Source organism: Corvus kubaryi, unplaced genomic scaffold (genome assembly GCF_017639235.1).
Source record: "Corvus kubaryi isolate FWS band 111438036 unplaced genomic scaffold, C.kubaryi_AGA036_p1.0 37300, whole genome shotgun sequence".
NCBI lineage: Eukaryota > Metazoa > Chordata > Aves > Passeriformes > Corvidae > Corvus > Corvus kubaryi.
The window spans coordinates 19,619,636-19,639,551 of NW_024581093.1; the positions used below are offsets into that span (position 1 = coordinate 19,619,636).

The 19,916-nt window shown below is 38.2% G+C and overlaps 3 protein-coding genes across 12 annotated transcripts in view; 2 read left to right on the top strand and 1 right to left on the bottom strand.

The window, feature by feature from the left end:
• The window catches only part of RHPN2 (rhophilin Rho GTPase binding protein 2), a 34,560-nt gene extending 23,112 nt beyond the window's left edge, over positions 1-11,448 (top strand). For both annotated transcript variants that reach the window (XM_042027717.1, XM_042027716.1), the window contains exons 6-15: positions 13-137; positions 1,073-1,239; positions 3,516-3,703; positions 4,997-5,153; positions 5,613-5,732; positions 5,829-6,023; positions 6,805-6,881; positions 7,617-7,763; positions 8,576-8,731; positions 9,993-11,448. In XM_042027717.1, the coding sequence (XP_041883651.1) occupies positions 13-137; positions 1,073-1,239; positions 3,516-3,703; positions 4,997-5,153; positions 5,613-5,732; positions 5,829-6,023; positions 6,805-6,881; positions 7,617-7,763; positions 8,576-8,731; positions 9,993-10,244 (1,584 nt within the window). In that variant the 3' untranslated portion in view covers positions 10,245-11,448. The remainder of the gene's footprint in view (positions 1-12; positions 138-1,072; positions 1,240-3,515; positions 3,704-4,996; positions 5,154-5,612; positions 5,733-5,828; positions 6,024-6,804; positions 6,882-7,616; positions 7,764-8,575; positions 8,732-9,992) is intronic.
• Positions 11,449-13,013: 1,565 nt separating this feature from the next.
• FAAP24 (FA core complex associated protein 24) lies at positions 13,014-16,455 on the bottom strand. 2 transcript variants are annotated; one of them, XM_042027724.1, is made up of 5 exons: positions 16,120-16,455; positions 15,696-15,857; positions 14,954-15,093; positions 14,487-14,639; positions 13,014-13,886 (listed from the first exon to the last, which is right to left on the bottom strand). In XM_042027724.1, the coding sequence occupies exons 2-5, from the start codon at positions 15,805-15,807 to the stop codon at positions 13,644-13,646; spliced, it is 648 nt and encodes a 215-aa protein (XP_041883658.1). In that variant the 5' UTR covers positions 15,808-15,857; positions 16,120-16,455; the 3' UTR covers positions 13,014-13,643. The 2 variants fall into 2 exon arrangements, with proteins under 2 accessions (XP_041883658.1, XP_041883659.1); XM_042027725.1 differs by having other exon boundaries at positions 16,115-16,455.
• Positions 16,456-16,640: 185 nt separating this feature from the next.
• CEP89 (centrosomal protein 89) overlaps positions 16,641-19,916 on the top strand; it is a 45,388-nt gene continuing 42,112 nt past the window's right edge. For 6 of the 8 annotated variants that reach the window (XM_042027706.1, XM_042027713.1, XM_042027707.1 and 3 more), the window contains exons 1-2: positions 16,646-16,782; positions 19,133-19,239. In XM_042027706.1, the coding sequence (XP_041883640.1) occupies positions 16,744-16,782; positions 19,133-19,239 (146 nt within the window). In that variant the 5' untranslated portion in view covers positions 16,646-16,743. Of the gene's footprint in view, positions 16,783-19,132; positions 19,240-19,916 lie in introns of all 8 variants that reach the window. The other 2 variants (XM_042027708.1, XM_042027712.1) reach the window with 2 other exon arrangements.

The following is a 19,916-nucleotide window of genomic DNA, read 5'->3' on the forward strand; positions in this document are numbered from 1 at the left end:
TTGTATTTCAAGGCCTGCCGCACTCCCAGCCGAGATGAAGCTGGCATTGAGATGTTGATAAGCTATTTCCTGCAACTTGGTTATGTAGAAAACAGATTTTTCCCACCCACCAGGCACATTGGAGTTTTATTTACGTGGTAAGTGTGTAGTTCATATTTCTCTTTAGTCCTTTTTTTTCCCCCCAGAACACTGGTTAATCATGAACTGTCTTTTGTTTAATCTGAAGCACCTCAGTGTGTCTCTCCTCCTGAATCCCTGCAGTGTGTGTTGTCAATTTTTTTTTTTTTTTTTAAGTTAAGAGTAAACCCGAATACAATACACCCTTTTCGTGCTTAGAGTGAAACCACTGACTAGATTATGGTTTGGGCTACAGGTTAGCACAAGGCAGAAATAGAGAAAATAACCTTAATTTTGGACAGCTACAGATGTTTCCGAATTCTGAACCTTGGTGTACAAAATGAGGACAAGGAATGGAGTCAGACCTTAATTCTCCTTCTACAATTTGTTAAGAAGACCACTTGGGCCAGAAGAAAGAAAAGAGTGACTTCATTTTTTATAAGGGAATATTTACTACAGCTGTGAGCCAAATTTGACTCTGAATTGAAAATTTTTATGATGAAAAAACATGACTGCCATGTAGCCAAAAGGAACTGTTAAATTTCTAGTCATAACTGCAAATAGAAACTTTAAACACAAACAATAGAGGATCTGACCATGCCAATGTTTGATCTTTGGCAACATATAAGTAGGAGAGCATAGCAGCATATATGGATACTTTCCTGGTATGCTTTTCACCTCTGATATTTTATAGGTACTTCTGAGTTAAATATAATGACATTATGGAGGCACTACTGTAAAACCTACTGAAAACTGTCTCAAATAATGCTGTTCTCTGGCTTACGTTAATTATGTGGGCTGTCCTTGCAGAACATAGTGGTGTTTCTGTTCACCTTCATTTTCACTGTGGCAGAACAGTTAAGAATTCCACTACTCAGAAAAACAGAATGAAAATACTTGTTTTTTCAATGGACTCTGCCAATCTTAACACTTCTTCTAATTTTTGTTTCCCAAGGTATGATTCCTTTACAGGTGTCCCAGTGTGTCAACAAAATCTGTTGCTTGAAAAAGCTAGTGTTCTGTTCAACATTGGAGCTCTCTACACCCAGATTGCAACAAGATGCAATCGTCAGACCCAAGCTGGACTTGAAAATGCTGTTGATGCTTTTCAGAAAGCTGCAGGTACACATCTTGAAATACTGGAAAGATCTTCATGCAAATGTTCACAATCTCATTCTGATGTTGTACAGATTTCTGCATTTGCTACTGAGCTCATTACACAAAAAAAGAAGAACAGGGACATTCAAGAAGCCTAGTGAAGAGCTCAGGTGAAGCTTCAATTCAAAACCTGGAACTGTAGTCTGAACATACAGATAAGATAGTGAATACTGTGGTTAATGATTACTGAACTGCAGTTCAAAGGTCCAAGTTACAGCACTAGCATTAACTGCTTCATTCCTTCTTTCACCAACTTTTAACTGCTTTTACCTCAGTGATAGCACATTGGTGTCAAATCTGTACAAGAGACAATTTACAGCTTTGATAAAAACCCTTTAAGCCTGGTTTTTTATATGGGGGTCTTAAAAATTAATCTTGCTTTTTTCTCTGGTGAAAGTTGAAATTCACTGGGAGCTGACTACCTGTTTTCCATAGATTCCAAAGGTAAACAGGTCCAAAATAATCAATCTCTGTCCCAAGCAAGGAGAAATAGAAATTCCGTTAAAGGGAATCCTATCCCTTGAACTAATATGTTACAAAATCTTTTGGTTTTGTTGGGGGCTTTTAAATAGGTTTTCTGATTTGTTTTGTAAGTATCATCTGTGCTACACATAATACTTAAAGACGTGTCCTTTGTAATTAATATGTACTGTAAGATTTATTTCTGCACTAACAATATGTGGCTATTGGTTTGCACTGTATGGGTAGCTTTATCAGCTAAAAACTGTGGAGCACAGAGTTGAATTTGTATAAATCCCCTCCTTTGAATACACAGCTGTCAAAAAAAATTTATAGTATTTCTTCGTGCATATTTAAAATAAATTCTTTTTCAACCTTTGTATTTCATCTAAAAGAAATTTCAGTAGTTGGGAAATTTCTCAATATTACTGCTGCTCCTTCCATTTTGCAAATAAAAAAAAATCACTGCTTTTCACTTCAACATGTTTGCAGAACAGAATTAATGCAAAAGTGGAAAGGTGTTATTTACTACCACATACCTTTGCAGGGCCCCATGTGCAGGAAGCATTTCATTGTACCTGTGCATGGTGCCGTAACACTTCATTGTGTTGGCAGAAGCATGATAACAGAGTCTGTGTTAACTGTTTCTCAGTGTTGAATGGAAGATGTTGCACAGAATTTATCCTCAATATAAGCTGAAATATTTTGAGAACAAAAAACCCCATAATTTTTTCCTCCTATACTTTCGGTCCCTTTCAGTAGGGCACTCCATCAGTACTTGGGATATGCCTGGTAAGTCTGGGATTAATTTTTTTAGTGCAAAAAGGTACGCATGGCCATATTTGAAATTTGTGTAATGGCATGTTAAAAATTCAGATAAAAGTGTAACATGAAAAATCAAAAATCACAGACACCGTTAGTAGGAAAATACTGCACAACATGGCCAGAACTGAGTGTAGTGGCAAGAAGCAAGATTACAGAAGCTGGAATACTTAAAAGGCAGAGGTCTTACTGTTACACTTTTTGCAGGATCGTCAGCATTAGCAAGCTTGTTGAACTCACTAAACCAGTCGGATGGCATGCCTACTGAAGGTTATGTTTCCATCCATGAAACTGTTACTTAGTATTGCACTACAGTTAGTGTTTGTTTTAAATTTGATATATGATAGAAATTATTAATATTTTGGTGGAACCAAATGTCTAGAGAAGAATCTTATTTTTACCCTGTTATATTTATAAGTAGAAATAAAAATTCTAGTTTACAGGCATGGAATGGAGCTTTCACTGGGACACACAATGCACTTAGCAGCATTTGAGGAGGAGATTAATATTTCATTAAGTTTATATGCTTGTGTCTTTTCCTTCTATCCAGAGGCTCTAATACTGTCATCTCCTTACAGCTATGCAGATTTTTCTCTTCTTTGTTCCCTGGATAAGCCATAGCCTACCACTCCCACATACAAGTCACATTCAGTTCAGCACAGTCTTATGGTCAACCACAAGAACTTTTACAAGCAAATCTGAAGGCAGTGCCATCAAAACTTTCAGTTTCTGTTGCTCCTCTGAAATGTAATTTTGAGAACTGTACTTGGGGATGGTTGATGGCAATGCAAAGGAAAACCTGTAGGTCAGTCTAACTTCTTAAGTACCAAGAATCCCTTCAGACTGCTGTAGTACAGTACTAGAAAATATGCTTTCAATCCTAATTATTATGGTACATGCTAGAATTAAGTTCACTTGTTTCTCTTTGTAATGCTGACAAAACCATTTTGTAATTACAGGAGTTCTAAGCTACTTAAAGGAGACCTTTACTCACACACCAAGTTATGATATGAGCCCAGCTATGCTGAACGTACTAGTAAAAATGATGCTTGCACAAGCTCAAGAGTGTGTTTTTGAGCAGATTGGTCTTTCTGGAATACGCAATGAGTTTTTCACACTAGTAAAAATGACACAGGAAGTTGCCAAGGTAAAATACGGGACTTTTAAATCTAGTCTTTAAAATAACTGTTTACAATGCTGTGTTACTACCTACAGCTTTTAGTAATATTAACGGAATTTATTAAATTTAAATGTTAACAACCATTACTGAAAACCAAAAATAACAAGGGACAGCTCACAAACTACAGTGAAAAGCACAATCTTTCAGAAGATTAAAACATGAATAGATGAAATTTAAATATTATTTTAGAGTTGTTACAATTTATTTAATTCATAATTCATGGAGTTTAACAGAAATATCTTGAAACACTCAGGCAGTGAACTTGCTGAAGGTTTTTTACAAGTTTTTTATGTTGGTCTTTCAAACAGTACTGTTTTCATCACCAGAAGTACATATAAAAGGCCAGGGTTGTTTGTGTGGTTCCCTGTTAAGTATTGAACACAACCTGTCTTGCTTCCCAGTAGCTGAAAGGGATGCAAACCTAAAAAGCTTAATCTGAAAGAGTAACTAAATTGTTACTGAGGCAAGGATGATGACAGTCAAATTGGTACCTGCAGAGCTATCTTGGGACTTGCCAGAAAATGGGCAGATAGGCTTGCCGCAGAAGGTAGTGTTAATACTTGACTGAGTTATGTATCAAAAAAGAGGTATGCCACAAAGATATTCCTATGCTTTCTCAGTTATTTCAGAGTAGCAGATACATAAGTAGATCCATACTAGAAAAACAGGCAAACCCTTTCATAGCAACCCTGTAAAGCCACCCTGACATTTCTGTAGGATTGATCAGCTGCAGGGGAAAGATCTTTTGATTCTGTCAGTCGGAGTAGTTTGATCCATTAAAGCAGCATTCACTGCTTGAAAAACTATTTTATTTCCTCTGTATAAAGGATAACATCCCAGTTTTAACTAGACCACACAAACCTAAGGCTATGTATGACTCCACAGTTTCAAAGTGAAGCACAAATCTACTGTTTGATTATGCTTCACCCTTTTTTTCAACTGAATTAATGAGATATATTTGTAAATTAAGACCTGTTTATTATATAGTGTTTTTATTTAATTATGAAGCCATATAGATTGACTGACTTAGTCCATCTGTTCTTCTACAAAATTGATTTACGTTTCTTGTGAGGGAAAAATCTGAGATGACATTTCAAATTTTTTTCCAAACTTATTTCCAACCCATGCTAACCATATTTTTTTCCTTCTTTGATGTGATTGCACATGAAATGATCTTAAGCCTGAATGTTATATCCCTTACTTGAGTTCCTAATACCTAGTATTAAAGTTCTCATACTTCAATTATGTGCTTTATTTTAGGTGGGAGAGGTTTACATGCTGGTTAACATTGCAATGAATCAGGAACCAGTGAAAGAGAATATTCCCTATTCCTGGTCTAAGCTGGCACAAATAAAGTCAGACCATTACAAAGCTCTGGCACATTACTTCATTGCCACCATTCTGTGTGACCATGAATGTAAGAACCATACTTCTTTATATGTTCACATAAATAAAAATAATAAATGCACCAACAGCTATAATTTGGTCTGTGGATAAGTCTTGGAGACAAGAACTTTGGTGCTTCAATATATGTTAACTTGTGGTCATTTTCTCCATTCAAAAGAGGCCATGCTCTTTTTGTTTTTTGAGAAAAATATGAAAGTTCAATAAACTAACTTTTACAGAAACAAAAGAAAAGTTATATCCATTATATGCTACTAAATAATTCAGATTTTATCAATATGTTCTGGCATGTAAGTATTACTTGCATATTGTAGATGATAAAACCAAAACTAAAATTTATATATTTATATACACATATATAAGTATTATACTGCATTGGGAGAGAATGTAGTAATAACTACACAACAATACACGTAAAGGAACAGGAGACAAAGAGATGTGTATGGTTAATGTTTTTTATCCATTATTACAGTGCAGCCCAGCGATGACAAAGATCAGCAGGAGAAAGCTTTGTCCCAGCTGTATGACTGTGTGCCTGAAGGGCTGATGGTTCCTGCTGTTTTAAAGGACAAAGTTCAGAGAAAACAATTAGGTAACTGCAAGTTTCACACAGCTACTAGCTGCAATTTGAAAATTACCTTGTATTTATTGTCTGTGGATGACAACCAATGGTTTCTAATGTTTTCAGGGAAAGCACATTTACGCAAAGCCATTGTTTACCATGAAGAAGCTCTAAGAGTCTGTGGGCTATGCAAAAAGCTTCGAAACATTGAGGTTCTTCAGGAGGTTCTGACAGCTGCACATAAGCGTTCACTTCTCAAATATGCTCAGCAAGAGACAGAAGATGATTTTCTAAGTCTAATCCAGGCTCCAGATATACTCCGTAAGTGTACACAGCCAGAAATAAAGGCTGTCTAACCATACGTGAATATGCTTTCATGGGGATATGCCTTTAATTTATATATATGAATACATATATAATATGTTTCCAAACATAAATAATGTGTAAGCATATACTGTACATTTGTAGAGTTCAGATTTCTTACGTTTCCTCAATCACAGATCAATATATTTTGATCAATATATTTTGTTAGAACTGTTTTACAGTGTTCCTGTCTCAAGCAACACTGTTTTTTGGGGTAGGTAACGATGGTGGTTAGTTAGAATCCAGCTTTTTTTGGTGACTATCTTGTGACCTAGAGAAAATGGGGAAACTTTAAAAGTTAAAATTATATGGGGGGAAAATGGTAGTAACTGTTTCTTGAGCCCAACTCTTGTATTAGTCTGGATTGTTAACTCAATTTGACTGCTATTTTTTTTTTTCTACCTTAATCCAGTTCATACACTTTTTCCTGTTTGGAAGCAGTAGGAAATTATGAGTGCTGGTTTTAAAAACTTCTCAAAGAGAAATAAATTAACGATGGGAATAGCACAGCTTTGTTCAGATGGATTTTTTAAAAGTTTTCTGTATTGATACTGTGAGCTCTGAAAATATTTTTAAGGCAGTTCTGATATCTGTCTGACAAATTCCCACCAAAATTAATTTTTCCACAGTCTAGGAAGAATTTAGGACAAATTCCTATCTAGCTTGGAATGCAAGAAAAATAAATTTCTATGTCTCTTAACTAAGACTTAATTTTAACTTTGTTTTCTTTTTGTTTTAGCTAAAACAGAACATAAAGTAGGAACAATTGCTCCTCAGTTTTCCAAGGTGAAAGTTAAAGACTTCTTTCACAAGCTGGTATGTAACATACTAATGCTGACCAACCTCTGCCATTTTGATAGCAACTATAAATTCACTCTTAACATGAGGGAAGGGACACAGGTATTATAGCCTGAAAAAATTATCCCGTAGTAACTGGGTTTTTTTCAGAAGTTATTGGAGAAATCACCCTTAGCTTTAGAGGTATAAGTCAAGAGCAGCAAAGAATAAAAGTGCCATTTCTATATGGCTTGCACGGTATTCAGTCTTGAAAACCTTCATAAAAGTCCCATGAAGTCTCAATAGATAATTGCACACAACTTAAAAGGGGGGAGAAATACATAGTATGTGGAGACAGGCATGGAGAACATGTGACTTGTGTGTGACACAGCCAGTCTTTCAGGTGTCTATGTGTCAGTGAGCAAAAGGAACTGGGAGTTATGGTTAGGATCAGAATATACAATGTTTCATGAATTAGTTTATCTCCTCTGAAATGGAGTAATGTAGGACCTTAGAGCCTATGCAGCCAAAAGATTCTGCACACTGTAATAGAGATCCTGGAACAACTTGGCGGTTGCCTTTATCCCACTCTGTTTGAAGTAGCAACTGAACAGTCAAGAAATAGGATTTAGTACTTCAGGGGAATTAGCTGGAAGTTAACCTGAGTAAAAATCTACACTAGATGAGCTTAAAGCATTATGACTTACAAAACCAGAAATGCTTGCTTGTAAGTGACAGTAAACCATAATATGCCTGCTGTTGTGTTACCTCCAGGGCCCACTGACAGTGTTCTCAGCCAAGCAGAGATGGACGGCTCCACGTACCATTCGCCTTCACAATGAAGTAGGAGAGCTTGGATTCAGTCTAAAAGGAGGTTCACCAGTACAGGTTTATTGTCTTGATCCAGTTTGTTCTGCAGCAGTAAGTATATTGGTGTGATGTTAACAATTTCTCTGCAGACTCTAGCATTAAAATGTACCTTTCACTTGTTCATACTCGTGTCTGGAGTATTTATTGAGTTCTATATATTAGTATAGTCAATTCATATAATCTGAATGCATTTTCAGTGCTATATATGCTGTAGATTGTTGAAGTAATCATATCCCTGACATTACATGAAACAGAGTTGATTTCTTTCTCTGTTCATTCTTAAAAAGTCACAAATAATAAAAGCAAATGTTACTTCCTGTCTTATTCAGGAAGTTAGAAGGGATAAATGCTTTAAAAAGTAGCAACAAGAATAAGGATCGGGAAGGGAATGCAAGGTGTAGCATCTGCCTAAGGAAAGAGGGGCAAGAACATTTTATTGGCTTGTAATGTTGTTCTTTTGGGGAAAATCCAAAGGGATAAAGCAGCATGTAGTAATGAGCAGTTTAGCTATAGAAAAGGCAGAAGTATCCACAGAAGTACAAATAAAAATAATGAGAAAAGAGTAAAACACTGCAGAAAATGCAGTGTCCTGTAGGGGACAATAGCATAGCATAGGGTTCATTTACTTAAGAAGAAAAGTGAAAAGAACATAAAAACAGCCAACACTTGAGAATACCAGAATCACTTCAATGGTAACTCAAAAGGTAATTAGTGTACCTGGGAAAGTTGTGCATGTGTGGCTAGAGAATGGGCTTGTAGCATCTAAGAGTGAAATGCCTTTGGGGCAGATACTGTATGATGACAAAAACATTTCACGTGTCTTTATAATTCCAGATAATAACCTTTGCCCAATTTTTTGACAGTCAGCAGGCCTAAAAGAAGGTGACTACATTGTTTCAATTGGTGGCATGGATTGCAAGTGGCTTGGTGTGAATGAGGTGGTGGAAAAATTAAAAAGTGTGGGAAAGCAGCCCATAGAGCTTGATGTTATTAGTTGCCAGGATACAGCGGCATCTTTGGTATGTAATGAGGGAAATATGTTTTGCAGATTTGATATGCGAGAGTTTTTTCACTTGCCTGCATTCAGTTCCTGATTAATGTTTACTTCCATGTAGTCAGATATCCCACTCAACCTGTCAATATTTAAAGCCTTCAGACATGTGTTCACTTTTAAACCATCTGTTTAAACCATTGCGACCTAGCAAGCTAAAGTAGTCTGTCTGCATAAGAATGGTTGGGTGGTGGGCTTTTTTGTAGTGGAGTTACTTAGATTAATTGCATGATAAAATTGAAGACATAGTTTATTTCCCCTAACTTGTCCCAGAGGATGAAGGCACTACCCTGTTTAGCATTGAAAAAACCACAATTAAACAATAATGGAATGAAATAGAAAATGCAAGACCACATGTTTATTTTCTGTGCATTGTTATTCTAAATGATCTATGACTTTTGTATTAGATCATGGATTAATGTATGTATTTTTTGGTGGATTTTTAACTGTCTAGTCAGTTACTAAGCTACTATAGAAGCTGTAGACTAAGGGAAAGTCATCACAAGATTAAATATATTAAGCTCTAAATAACTTACTAGTTGTGTGGAAGAACCTGTAGCTCAGCTAAATCCACTCCATGCATTTAACATTCCCTGGCCAGCTTAGACACTGAAGTAGCGTTGCCTTAGAAGCTATTAAGGTGCCCTTGCTGCTGTTAGGTTTTCTTGTTTTGTTTAAATTGATTTTCCGTATTGAAAATAAGGAATTACACCTCTGCCATTCCAAGTTGCAACTGGAAAGAATAGGCTAGAATAGAATCAAATTCCTTCAGGGCAAAGCTCAGATAAGAAAGAGAAGGCTGTGCCTTTCAGGTATTCCAAGAGAATGTCACACAAGAGCTCTTATAGTTGTGATCAACATAGAACCTGTCCAACGGTGGCAAAAGGACTCCCCTTCAGATTTGTGCAAGAACTACATACTTGAGCTATGTAGGGAGGTTAGTGTGTGTATAAATAGTTATGCTAGAAGCCAGTAAATGTTTAACAATCCATGAAAAGATTCACAAGTTCCTTTATGCTTTGCAGAGTGTACCCTTGAGTCTACATGTGCAAAATACCAGGATCACAGCACTCTGAAGGGCCTTGTGCTCAGTTAGTAATGTCATTAGCACAGAAAGCTTGCTGCAGTCTGCCCTGGAAAACTATTTGCACAGTAACCTTTTGTTATTGTCAAAATTTTGACCCATTTTGGATGACTGATTCTTACAATGCTTCTCTTTTTTCCTACAGCATAGCAAGAGTGCAACTTACTCTATGGGAATGCAGAAGACATACTCCTTAATCTGTTTAGCCATGGACGAGGATAAAATTGATCAGACCAAGAAAGCTCCACTAAAACTCCCTTTTCTAAGTTGGGGAACTAAAAATAGACAGAAAGCTGCAAGTACACTCTGCCTTCCTTCAGCTGTGGCTGGAAGTTCTCAGATTAAGAAGAAGCTTTCTCCCTTCACACTTTTGAATACAGAAAGTTCATTGTACTGAATCTTTCAGAAGATCTGTTAACGTGACTTTTGTTTAAAATGTATATGAAAATATTGATCAATTTTATCTTCATATGCATATGTATAAACTCAGATAAATACTGTTGACTTCATTTGCTGTGCATTGAGCCACATGAGAAGGTCAGAAGCTGGCAGAAACTGTAAAACTTAAGTATTTGAAGGTTAGAATGAAGTGGTTTGGGAGATATGCAATAACTAGATGTAGATTATAGAATTGCCGACAATGAGGACTGGACTCTTTGGAATTTCAAAATACAGTTATGACTGATTTTTATAACTATGCTAGATGGGAGTTATTTATTACAAACTTGATGCTGAATGCAAAACAATAGGGGACACATTAAAGAATGATTTTGCCCTTAAATTTTAGGGTCAATAATAAATCACTTAACACTACTTTAAAGAATTATCTTAACTAACCACAGGTGAGAGGGAATAATGTTATTCCGAGAAACTAGTCTTGTGCCAAGGGGCAGCGTCATAGAGTTGTGTTTTTATACAGAGATGCTTCCTCAGAGTACTAGGTGTAGTCTACTGAATAGGTAATTTAATTTTGGAAGAGAATTAGAAGGCTTAAAATTTAAAATATCTTTTGAACTCCAAAAGGCTTTTACTCTTTTCTTTTTCTGATTTAGGTTACATTTTAAATGTCTGCAGATTCAGTTGTTAAAAACAGGCTTTATTCCAAACATTATTTAACCTACTTACCTTAAGACTTGTACCTCACTAGCCTTGATAAAATGGATAGCTGTGAAACAAATCTCAAAATGGACATATTATAATATATTGATTCAAAGGCACATAAATTGCAGTGATGCTTTAAAATATGAAAAAAGAAGTGCTTGTGCTAAGTGGCAGAATATTTATTTACTATCACATCACGCAACAAAAAAATCCTTCCACCCTTGAAACAATTCACGAGCAAGCTCTGTAGTAGGGAGGGGGACAAAAAATAACTGGTGAGCATTTCTTTGAGAATCTTCTATTTCTTGAAATTAATTGAAAATTGCTAACACTTTAGTGTTAGTTAACATTGCTATCTACAGAGTAGAGAGATAGATACTTTAAACAAAAATTTGCATCTTGGTGTAAACTTTAAAGTTGTCATTTATTTTTAGTTTCTTGTGTAGTAGGTGTAAATATCTTGATGACCCTTATTTATGAATAAAAATTCAATGCTGTCATTTAGTAGTAGCTTTTTGATTCTGCTGCAGGTTGGAGGATAAAGTGTAATTTACAGGTTTTAGCTCTTTACTGTTGCCAGACCATGTGTTTGTTTCTGTAATGTTGCTTACGCAGATCTAAGAAACTTCAAAGAGAAGTTCCTGTATTGTGCAATATAAACTTAAGAGTTTAAAACCAACTGCCTTACAAAGACTATAAACATATTTCTAGTTTCCCTATAAGGGTTGCATAAAAAATAAGTTGTAAATTACTTGTGACTTGCCTATCCTTAGTAGTTACTTTTTATGTGTAGTGGTAGTAGTGTTTTTACACACACAAGCAGCAGCAGTCAGATACTGATCTGCACACCCCTGCCATACAGTATTCCAGACAGATGAGAGTGACTTCACATGTGTGCTGAAATTGCTATCGAAGTAACAAAACCTTTAGCAAAGTAACACTAATCACCCTTCCAGCTCTTCACTTCTCTTAACCCACTATGATAAGTCTTCCTGGAACTACTTTCCCTCTTAGCTCCTGATTAACTGTCTTTCCCTTCCCATCATCACACTCACTTGCCCTTGAGGAAAGTTTGGCTTTTTAAAACACACCCCTCAATTCAAGTAAAAATTTGGACAAATACTCTTAGTATATATAGAAATACTCTTAGTTTTCTGACAGCTAACGAAAGATTCATTCAACACTGAGTAGTAGCCAACAGCTAACTAACTTGCAGTGAAATGAGTGTGTGCCTTGTATCTTGCTCAGACCACAGGAATTTTTGTACCAAGTCTACCCACAGGGATGTATAATGTTGCTGTAAAGCCCTAAAAAGAAAGGTTAGCAGTAGATTAGTAGTTCAGCCTCTAACTCCATTAATGGTAATGGTTACTACTTCAACTGAACTGTAATGCACTGAGCAGATGGCCGTTTGTCATAGGAAAACGGTGTTTGTCTTGCAACATAATAGCCACATGGCTTTAGACATGAAATCCAGTCTTCATAGCAAACTGACAAAATTTGAGAGAAGAGGGAATAAAATCTAAGCAAACCCATGTATAAAGAAGCTTAAGTACTCCCTAGTTGCCTGAAAAAAAAGCAGTATCTTTTTCTGTACTTTTGGAAATTCTGATGTTTATTATTCACTAAATGAAATAACTATATCTAAGTTACAGACAAATTTTCCTCCCAAGGACAGAATCAATATAAAAAACAGGTCTATTGGCTGTCCATGCTAACCAGTGTAAGAGATGACTTACAGAGGTGCCAAGGCTCCCACAAAAGGGAGTTGAAAATCCTACTGAGCTGCTTTCCTGCTGTGATCCAAACTCCCAAGTGGTATGAAAGATGCTTTTCACACACCTCCTCAAGGAAAAAGGCAATTCTACCCTTAGAAAAGAGGATAAGAATGTAACTTTTAAAAAATGGAAGCTGCCAGGAAAACCAATCCTCTTCACAAATAAATTTTCAAAATATTAGTACTGGAAGAGTAGTATGAATTTTGTTCAAAGCTTCCCCTATTATTTTCTTCATAGTGTATATTGTAGTATAATTGATAGTATAATCAACATATTAAAAGTTATAATTAATATATCCAAGTATTTTGCAATTTATTATTAGTAGCCCAACCTATATTCAAAAGGACAACATGAATTAACAAAGATTTTGGATATCAGATGGGAATAAATTTGATAACATCCTGTGAACTGGAGGGGTAACGAGAGAAATAAATTAGTGTAAAGTCAAACCTGTATTGCAGTAGGACTTTCCAAAGGAACTCCAAAAGGTTACAAATCAAAGATAGTACTGTAAAGTAGTATATGCTAACTTTTTAAAAGCATGTAACATATTTCCAGTTACTGAGAAGTTACTATGCACATATTCATATGGTGTTCTGGAAGACCAAAGTAAGCAAGCATATTGCTCTTCCATTTTTTAACACAGATGCTGAAAAAGACAGCTTTCTTAGGTTTTTTGTTCCAGATAGATGCAAAATACTTTACAGCCTTCTCTCCAAGGCAATTTTCACAGCTTAATCGATATGAACAGAGCAGCTGTAAAAAAGAAGCATCAGAGTCTAAACAATTAGTCAACATCCACCAGTTGCTGCTAGCCATGATTATGGAAATTAGCATAATATGTGATTACTAAACCCAAAATTTTATGATTCAGAAGAAAAAACCCAAGTTTTGCGAAAGACCACTGCACATGCACGTCAGGAACGTAAAAAAGTATAAATTTGTTGTGCTACTGTTTGTCCAACTACTTCCTCAAGCTCATTGATGGATACGTTACAAAGCCGGTGGATGCTTCCAAACCGTTGCAGTAAAAGCAGAGCTTTGGTTTTCCCAACTCCGGGTATCTGCTGCACTGCCTGGAGCACTGCCGGTTCTGCCAGCTGAGCACGCTGCTTGCGAAGGAAGGGGTTAGCGCCGTGATCCCTGCTCTGCTCTCGCACCTGGAGCCAAAGAGAGCTGTCAGCGACACCCAGCGCCTCTGCCAGAGTGCTGCTTCCAGGGTTTAAAATAGCTTCATCTCAAAACAGTTCAATGCAATCACTAGGGAGTTTTAAAAACAAGCTCCTTCCTTAGGTGTGCTCCCTTATTGGATGCAGTTTGACAAAATCTTACTAGGAAACAAACCATTTCATAATAGCAACAACAAATGAAAACAATTATTTTTGTCACCTTTTTAATGCAGTCAGAGAAAGGGTAAAAAGAAACAATTGAAAAACAGTTTCCCTAGCCTTAGAGAAAGCAAAATCTCAAGTTGGTTTTGACATTGAAGAATATGATCCTGGATTTTTTAAATCTAATCTGGTACTGAGGTGCCACTAGGTAGCATTGGGCAAATGTCAATCTTTTTCTTTGTTCCCAAATGAGCCTTCTTTCCACTGAACTGTACTATCATATCACTGTTGCAGAAGATTTATTCCTTACGTTCAAATGATACTGTGTTCCTTTAAGATCCTCTGTATTCTCTCCGAAATGAGTGATCATTGATGAGACCTACCTACTTTCCTATACATCCCAGATATTAATATAACACAGAAACTTACTAGTTGAATAATAAGCTGAGAAGCTTCTCCTTGATTTGCCACAGGAAGCAACACCATTCCAAGTTCAAGTACAACAAATTTTTGTACTCCTAAGTAGTACTGATCACTGATTTGGGTTTTCTCTACAATTACAATTCCCCTAAGACTGCTGGCCTGTATTGAAAGGAAAAAAAAATGAGAAAAAACCTTGTTAATGACAAGCTGATGCAATGTAACAGAGAGAAATTCTTTCAAGTATGAGCTGCCTAATAGCAAATCAGAGGAAGAACATAAGTTGCAGCAGCAGGACTGAGGTTTAATACAGCATTATCACACAGCTGCAGAATTTTTCAATTTTCAGGTGAAAATTATCCCCAAAGTTCAGCTCCACTGGAATTGAAAAAAAACACAAGAAGAATGTCTTCAGAAGCGTGGAATAAACAAATACCAAGTGGAAACTTTTCCTTTTCTCTTTATATAGCACTTACCTTTCTAAACCTAACCAATCTTCGTTTGAATTCATCCCCTGCAACCAAATCTGCTTCAGAAATAAAGAGAATGCAAGTTCTGTTTGAAAGATGAAAGTCCACCAGTCCCAAGCCACCTTCAAAGATGAGTCTAACTTTCCCTTAAGGTGAGATTGTTAGAAGAAAAAATACAGTAGTTAAAAATATAGTAATAATTGCTTCACAGCACAACCTTCCTAAAGTGTCAATAATTCTAGTGACTTCATAATGAACTTTATAAAAAGCCTTTTTTCCCTTCAAGTCAATCTATTACAAGCAGTCTGAACTACTGTGTCATGTCTTTAGTAATGCCAATTAATAGCAGTTCCAATCTAGAGATTTAAAATTACTAGAGTGAACTCTGGACTTGAACAAAAATATCACATGCTTTTCTGGAGGGATCATCATAACTTAGTTCGTTGCGCCAGCAAGACAGTAGCAGAGTATACGTGTAAATTCAAGGGAGTTCAGTGGAGAACAAAGCCCACAATAGCAGATTCTGCTGCTTCCCAACACTGCTCTGCAACTATGAAAACTGAGCGGATCGCATAAATACACGGCAAACAAACGGGATCTTTCAGCCTGCTAACATAGTCTGTACCACACATATGGGACCAGTCAGGCACAGAGTAAAGCATATTCCAGCCATTCTTAACGTTACTGGGCAATAGAGGGAAATGTTTTGCCTGACTTGCTTTTCCTCTTCCAATTTGCTTGTACTTACCTTGTAGCCTTTGGGCTACCTCTGAGCCTCTCCACTTCTCATTTCCAATCACGTGCCCGTAAGGGACAACTATAGATCCTGCTGTTACAGGAAAGTTCACTTTTGTTGTCATCAGACCTCCTTTAAAACCCTCCTTCAGTAGCAGTTACACCTTAGAAAGAACTGTGGAAAAATAGCAACACATTTTACAAGCCTGTTCCAAGCTTATACATTTTAATCCTAAATTTAGGATATAATATTCTGGAAGAGACACTATCTCCTTCCTCAAGCGTCCTTACAGTTAAGTTGGGCATATCAAAATCGGCCAGCAACTCGGTTCACTTTAATACAGGCTGCTGGCTTGCAAATTCCAGTTTCAGCTTTACCACTTAATCTGAAAAACGCCAGAATTAAAACACATAGATGGTGAGAAAACACACATTGCCTTTTCCGTGCCTTCATCCACTCTTGCTGGGAGAAAATCTTCTTGAATTGCAAAGCCAACTCCAGAGGCACCTCCATCCCTCAGCTGGCCGAAGTCTCCAGACGGATTATTAAAAGGTAGTTGCTGGGAGAGATTATTTTCAGGTTTGCCAGCTTTACGCGGTGTTCTGACTTTAAGGGGAATTGGGAGACTAAGGCATGATTTGAGGACAAGCACCACAGACAAGCCGGTACCACCGCAAACACACAGACACGCACACCGAACCACTCGCAGAGCGCGGCCCACTCTGAGGGGCGAGGAGAGGCCTCACGGGCCGCGGCCGCTCCCGCGCTGAGCCGCCCAGAGGCGCGGCCGGCAGGAGACAACCGAGCGACAGCGCTGGCCGCGAATCGGGAGCGAGAGCTCCGCGGGCCGCGAGCGAATGAGGAAGGGGAAGCGGGCGGGCCCCGCCACGGGCAGGTCGCTACGGCCGAGCGGGGGGTGAGTAAGGCGCGTGCTGATTGGAGAAGTGCGAGCTCGCAGCAAATCCGCCGGGGCGCTGTTACCGGGGGATCGCGGAGCGAGAGGCGACCGACGCGACGAGGAAGCGGCCGTAGAGGCAGTGGTTGGAGCCGTCCCGTCCCGATGGCGTTCCTGTTCAGGAGAGGTCGGAGGGGCCCCTTCGTGAGTATTGCTCCGCCTAGCGTGGGGCTCCGTTCTCGTGAGTGGGGACAGCAGGGTTCTGTGCGCGAGTGGGAGGAGGGGCGGTCCCCGGGGCAGGCGGCTGTGCCCCGCGGCTGATGCCGGTGATCACTGAGCAGTTTGAAGTCGGGAGATTCGCCGAAAATCGGGGAGAAAAATGAAACCTAAGCAGCAAAGACAAAATGGTGTCCGGGGGCTGGTGCGTTCCTTTCCCTCAGACCCGGGCCTGCCCGGCTTCTTTAGAAACGCCGAGCTTCGGCGGGGCGGGGGATTCGCGCGCCCTCCCCTCCGGGAAGCTCTGGGCGCTGGCCAGGGCTGGCAGTGCAGCGCGCTCGCTCCCAGCGCTTGCCGAGGCGATCCTCGAAGAACACGTTCAGTGCTGTAAAGTGAACTGATAAAGCCTTCTGATCGAAGGCTCAGAGCAGCCAAAGGCTGTAGGGTTGTCAGCAGTTGTGCGGGTGTTCTCTTCCAACGTACTTGTGAAAGGGTTAAAATCATTGTACTTAGGCATGCTTGGGTGTACTGAGGCTAGAATAAGATACATTGTAACCAATGTAGAGCTGGCTGAGTAACTTGGCAAAAGATAGGGAACAGAAACTTGCTAGATCCAGTGAAGAAAATGCTGGAACAGCTAGTAAGAGACTGCACATGCCTAGGAAAGAAGGGTGAAAAGTGCAGAGCGAGGAAGACGTTCAGCCTTCATCAAATGCCCACTGAGCCTTCCTCAGGGCGGCCACCAGGGAGCCCTGGGCCTGCGCTCCGTGCAATGATAATAGCGAGTTCTAAGAAACAGTTTGCATAACCACACCTTTTCTAGGGAAAATGATGAATATGAATAAATGAATATGCATATGACTGTGCAACCTTATATTGTAATCTGCCGTGTGCCTGGGGTGTGTGCATGTTAGAAGGAGCGATCCCCGCATAGACAGCACACTGAACAAAGCAAATACCCGCTTCTTGGATTTTGCCTCGGAAGTGTCTCTTGGCCCAATTTGGCCGAATCACTTGAACTAACTGAATTATTTTTTATTACTAGAATGGAAGTATTTATCTTATGTTGTTGTTACACTTTTACCGTGGAATGACTTCGGCTTTAGCTGTGTTCCTTGGTAGTCATAGTAGGGTCAGTCATAGTCGTATCTACAGTCAACAGCCTGTAGTAAATGAAATGGTGTATGCCAGACAGACATGCAGAATTAGGGAGCAGTGCAGTTTCAAAACTGAGTAAAAAGAGAATCTTTTAATGCACCATTTAATCATTTGATGTTCCTTTGTGCAAAACCAGAAATATTTCCCAGTTTGCATCTTCATTCTCCTGTTGGAGAAGTGAATTAAAGAATAATTGGGGGAAGAAAGATCTGTAGCAGAAATAGCAGGAACTTAGCCTGTTTCACTCCATAAAAAAGTAACATCTGTCCGAAGGCGATGGACTTTATTATGGCATAGTATTTTCTGATGCCTAGAGAGAGGACAAGAGGTAGTGACCACAAACTCAAACACAGACAATTCAACTTAAATATAATAATAAAATACTGTGAGGTGGTTCAGCACTGGACCAGGTTGGAGATACATAAGACATGACTGGACAGGATCCCAAGCCATCCTCTCGTAGTTGACCCAGCTTTGAGCAGGAACTTTGACTAGACAATCTCCAGAGCTCCCTTCCAACCTCAACCAGTATATGGTTCCCTTCACAGTACTTTTTGTAGGAACTCTGGTCCCAGTTTTTCTGAGCTGGTATTTAATATTATCCTATTTTTAAAAAAAATTACTGTGTTTTCCGATTAAAATGTATTCATTTTGTTTTGGTTTTTTTTAAACTAAGGTTGAACCTTTGACTGCAAGACTTAGTGGTAGGGGGTTTTTTTTCCATCTCATGCTGCTATGACTGAGGATTGACAAACTCTAGAAGAGGGGGACTAATATTGTTACTCTGAAGCAGCATTCAGATATTTTGAAAAAAGTTATTTTCTAGTCCTGTTTTTCTTGTATATATATAGGAAGAAATGGTAAGTTAAAATTCTGGTTTTGCAAATTGTTATATAGTGGATAGAAAACATACATTCATGGGTCTCATGTAAATTACATTTCTAACCTTCAAGAGCAGCTGTTCATAAATGTTAAATGAACTTGCCAGCTTTATGCGGGGTTCTGATTTTAAGGGGAATGAAATGCCATTTCAAGTCTTCTGTTTACATTAATTGCATGTAGTTGTTCTTCCTTTTTATATTATTTTGCATAGTTAGTTTTTGTGCACATTCAGTTCTGTGGTTTTTTTTACTGTAATCCTTAAAGTCATTGTCAACTAATTTTATTTTAAATCATTTAGAAACATATAGCTCATGGCCTGGTCCCTGCTGCTACCATAGCTCCTAAACCTGCAGTTCCCCGCACCCCTCCCCCTCGTAGTCCAAACCCTTCTCCAGAAAGGCCCAGGTATGTTCTGATGTTTTGATTTTTTTTTTCCCTGCTTCATCAAGTATTGTAGCATACTAGAAAAGCCTGATTAGAAGAATTGCATGTCCCTGCAATATTTACATAAAACTTTTCATAAAAATAATATATTTTTAAGGGGGGCAGTTTCCTACTCTCAACTTTTTTCCCCACTCCTAAGCATGGTAAATATTCAAGACAGTGACCATTATGAACATGTAACTTATCTGAGTCAATTAAAGACGAATGGACTCTTTAAAGTTAGTGTAATTTTTAATTTGGCTGCTACAGTAGTGTGTAGGACTGCACAGCACTAGTGCTGTGAGTCAGGAAATATTAGCCCATTAGAAAAACATAAATTAAACCTTGCTACCGTACCAGGGACTTAAAAAATTGGCATGTAAAACCACACTGGCTTGGAAAAAGGCAGATTATTTTTCTTTAAAGTTGTAGTTTTTACAGTTTTTATTCTATGTTTTCTCTGCATTTAGTTCAATTCTGGTTGTTTTCCATGATCTTCCTAGTGTCTGTAACATTCCTACTTAATTCTAGTTAATTTCTTCCTCCTTTTTGGCCTCTAGTTCTTGTCATTCATTTTACAGTTCTCAGCATTTCACTGCTTTAATCTTAATTACTACTTGTTTTTCCTTTTCATCATATCCTTCTCTGTACTCCATAGC

Coding starts and splice junctions, on each gene's coding strand:
- FAAP24 (XM_042027724.1), bottom strand. CDS start 15,807: ATGACAACAAAAGTGAACTTTCCTGTAACAGCAGGATCTATAGTTGTC. Junction 15,094..15,695: donor GGTAGCCCAAAGGCTACAAG/GTAAGTACAAGC, acceptor TCTCACCTTAAG/GGAAAGTTAGACTCATCTTT. Junction 13,887..14,486: donor CTCAGCTTATTATTCAACTA/GTAAGTTTCTGT, acceptor CTTTGGCTCCAG/GTGCGAGAGCAGAGCAGGGA.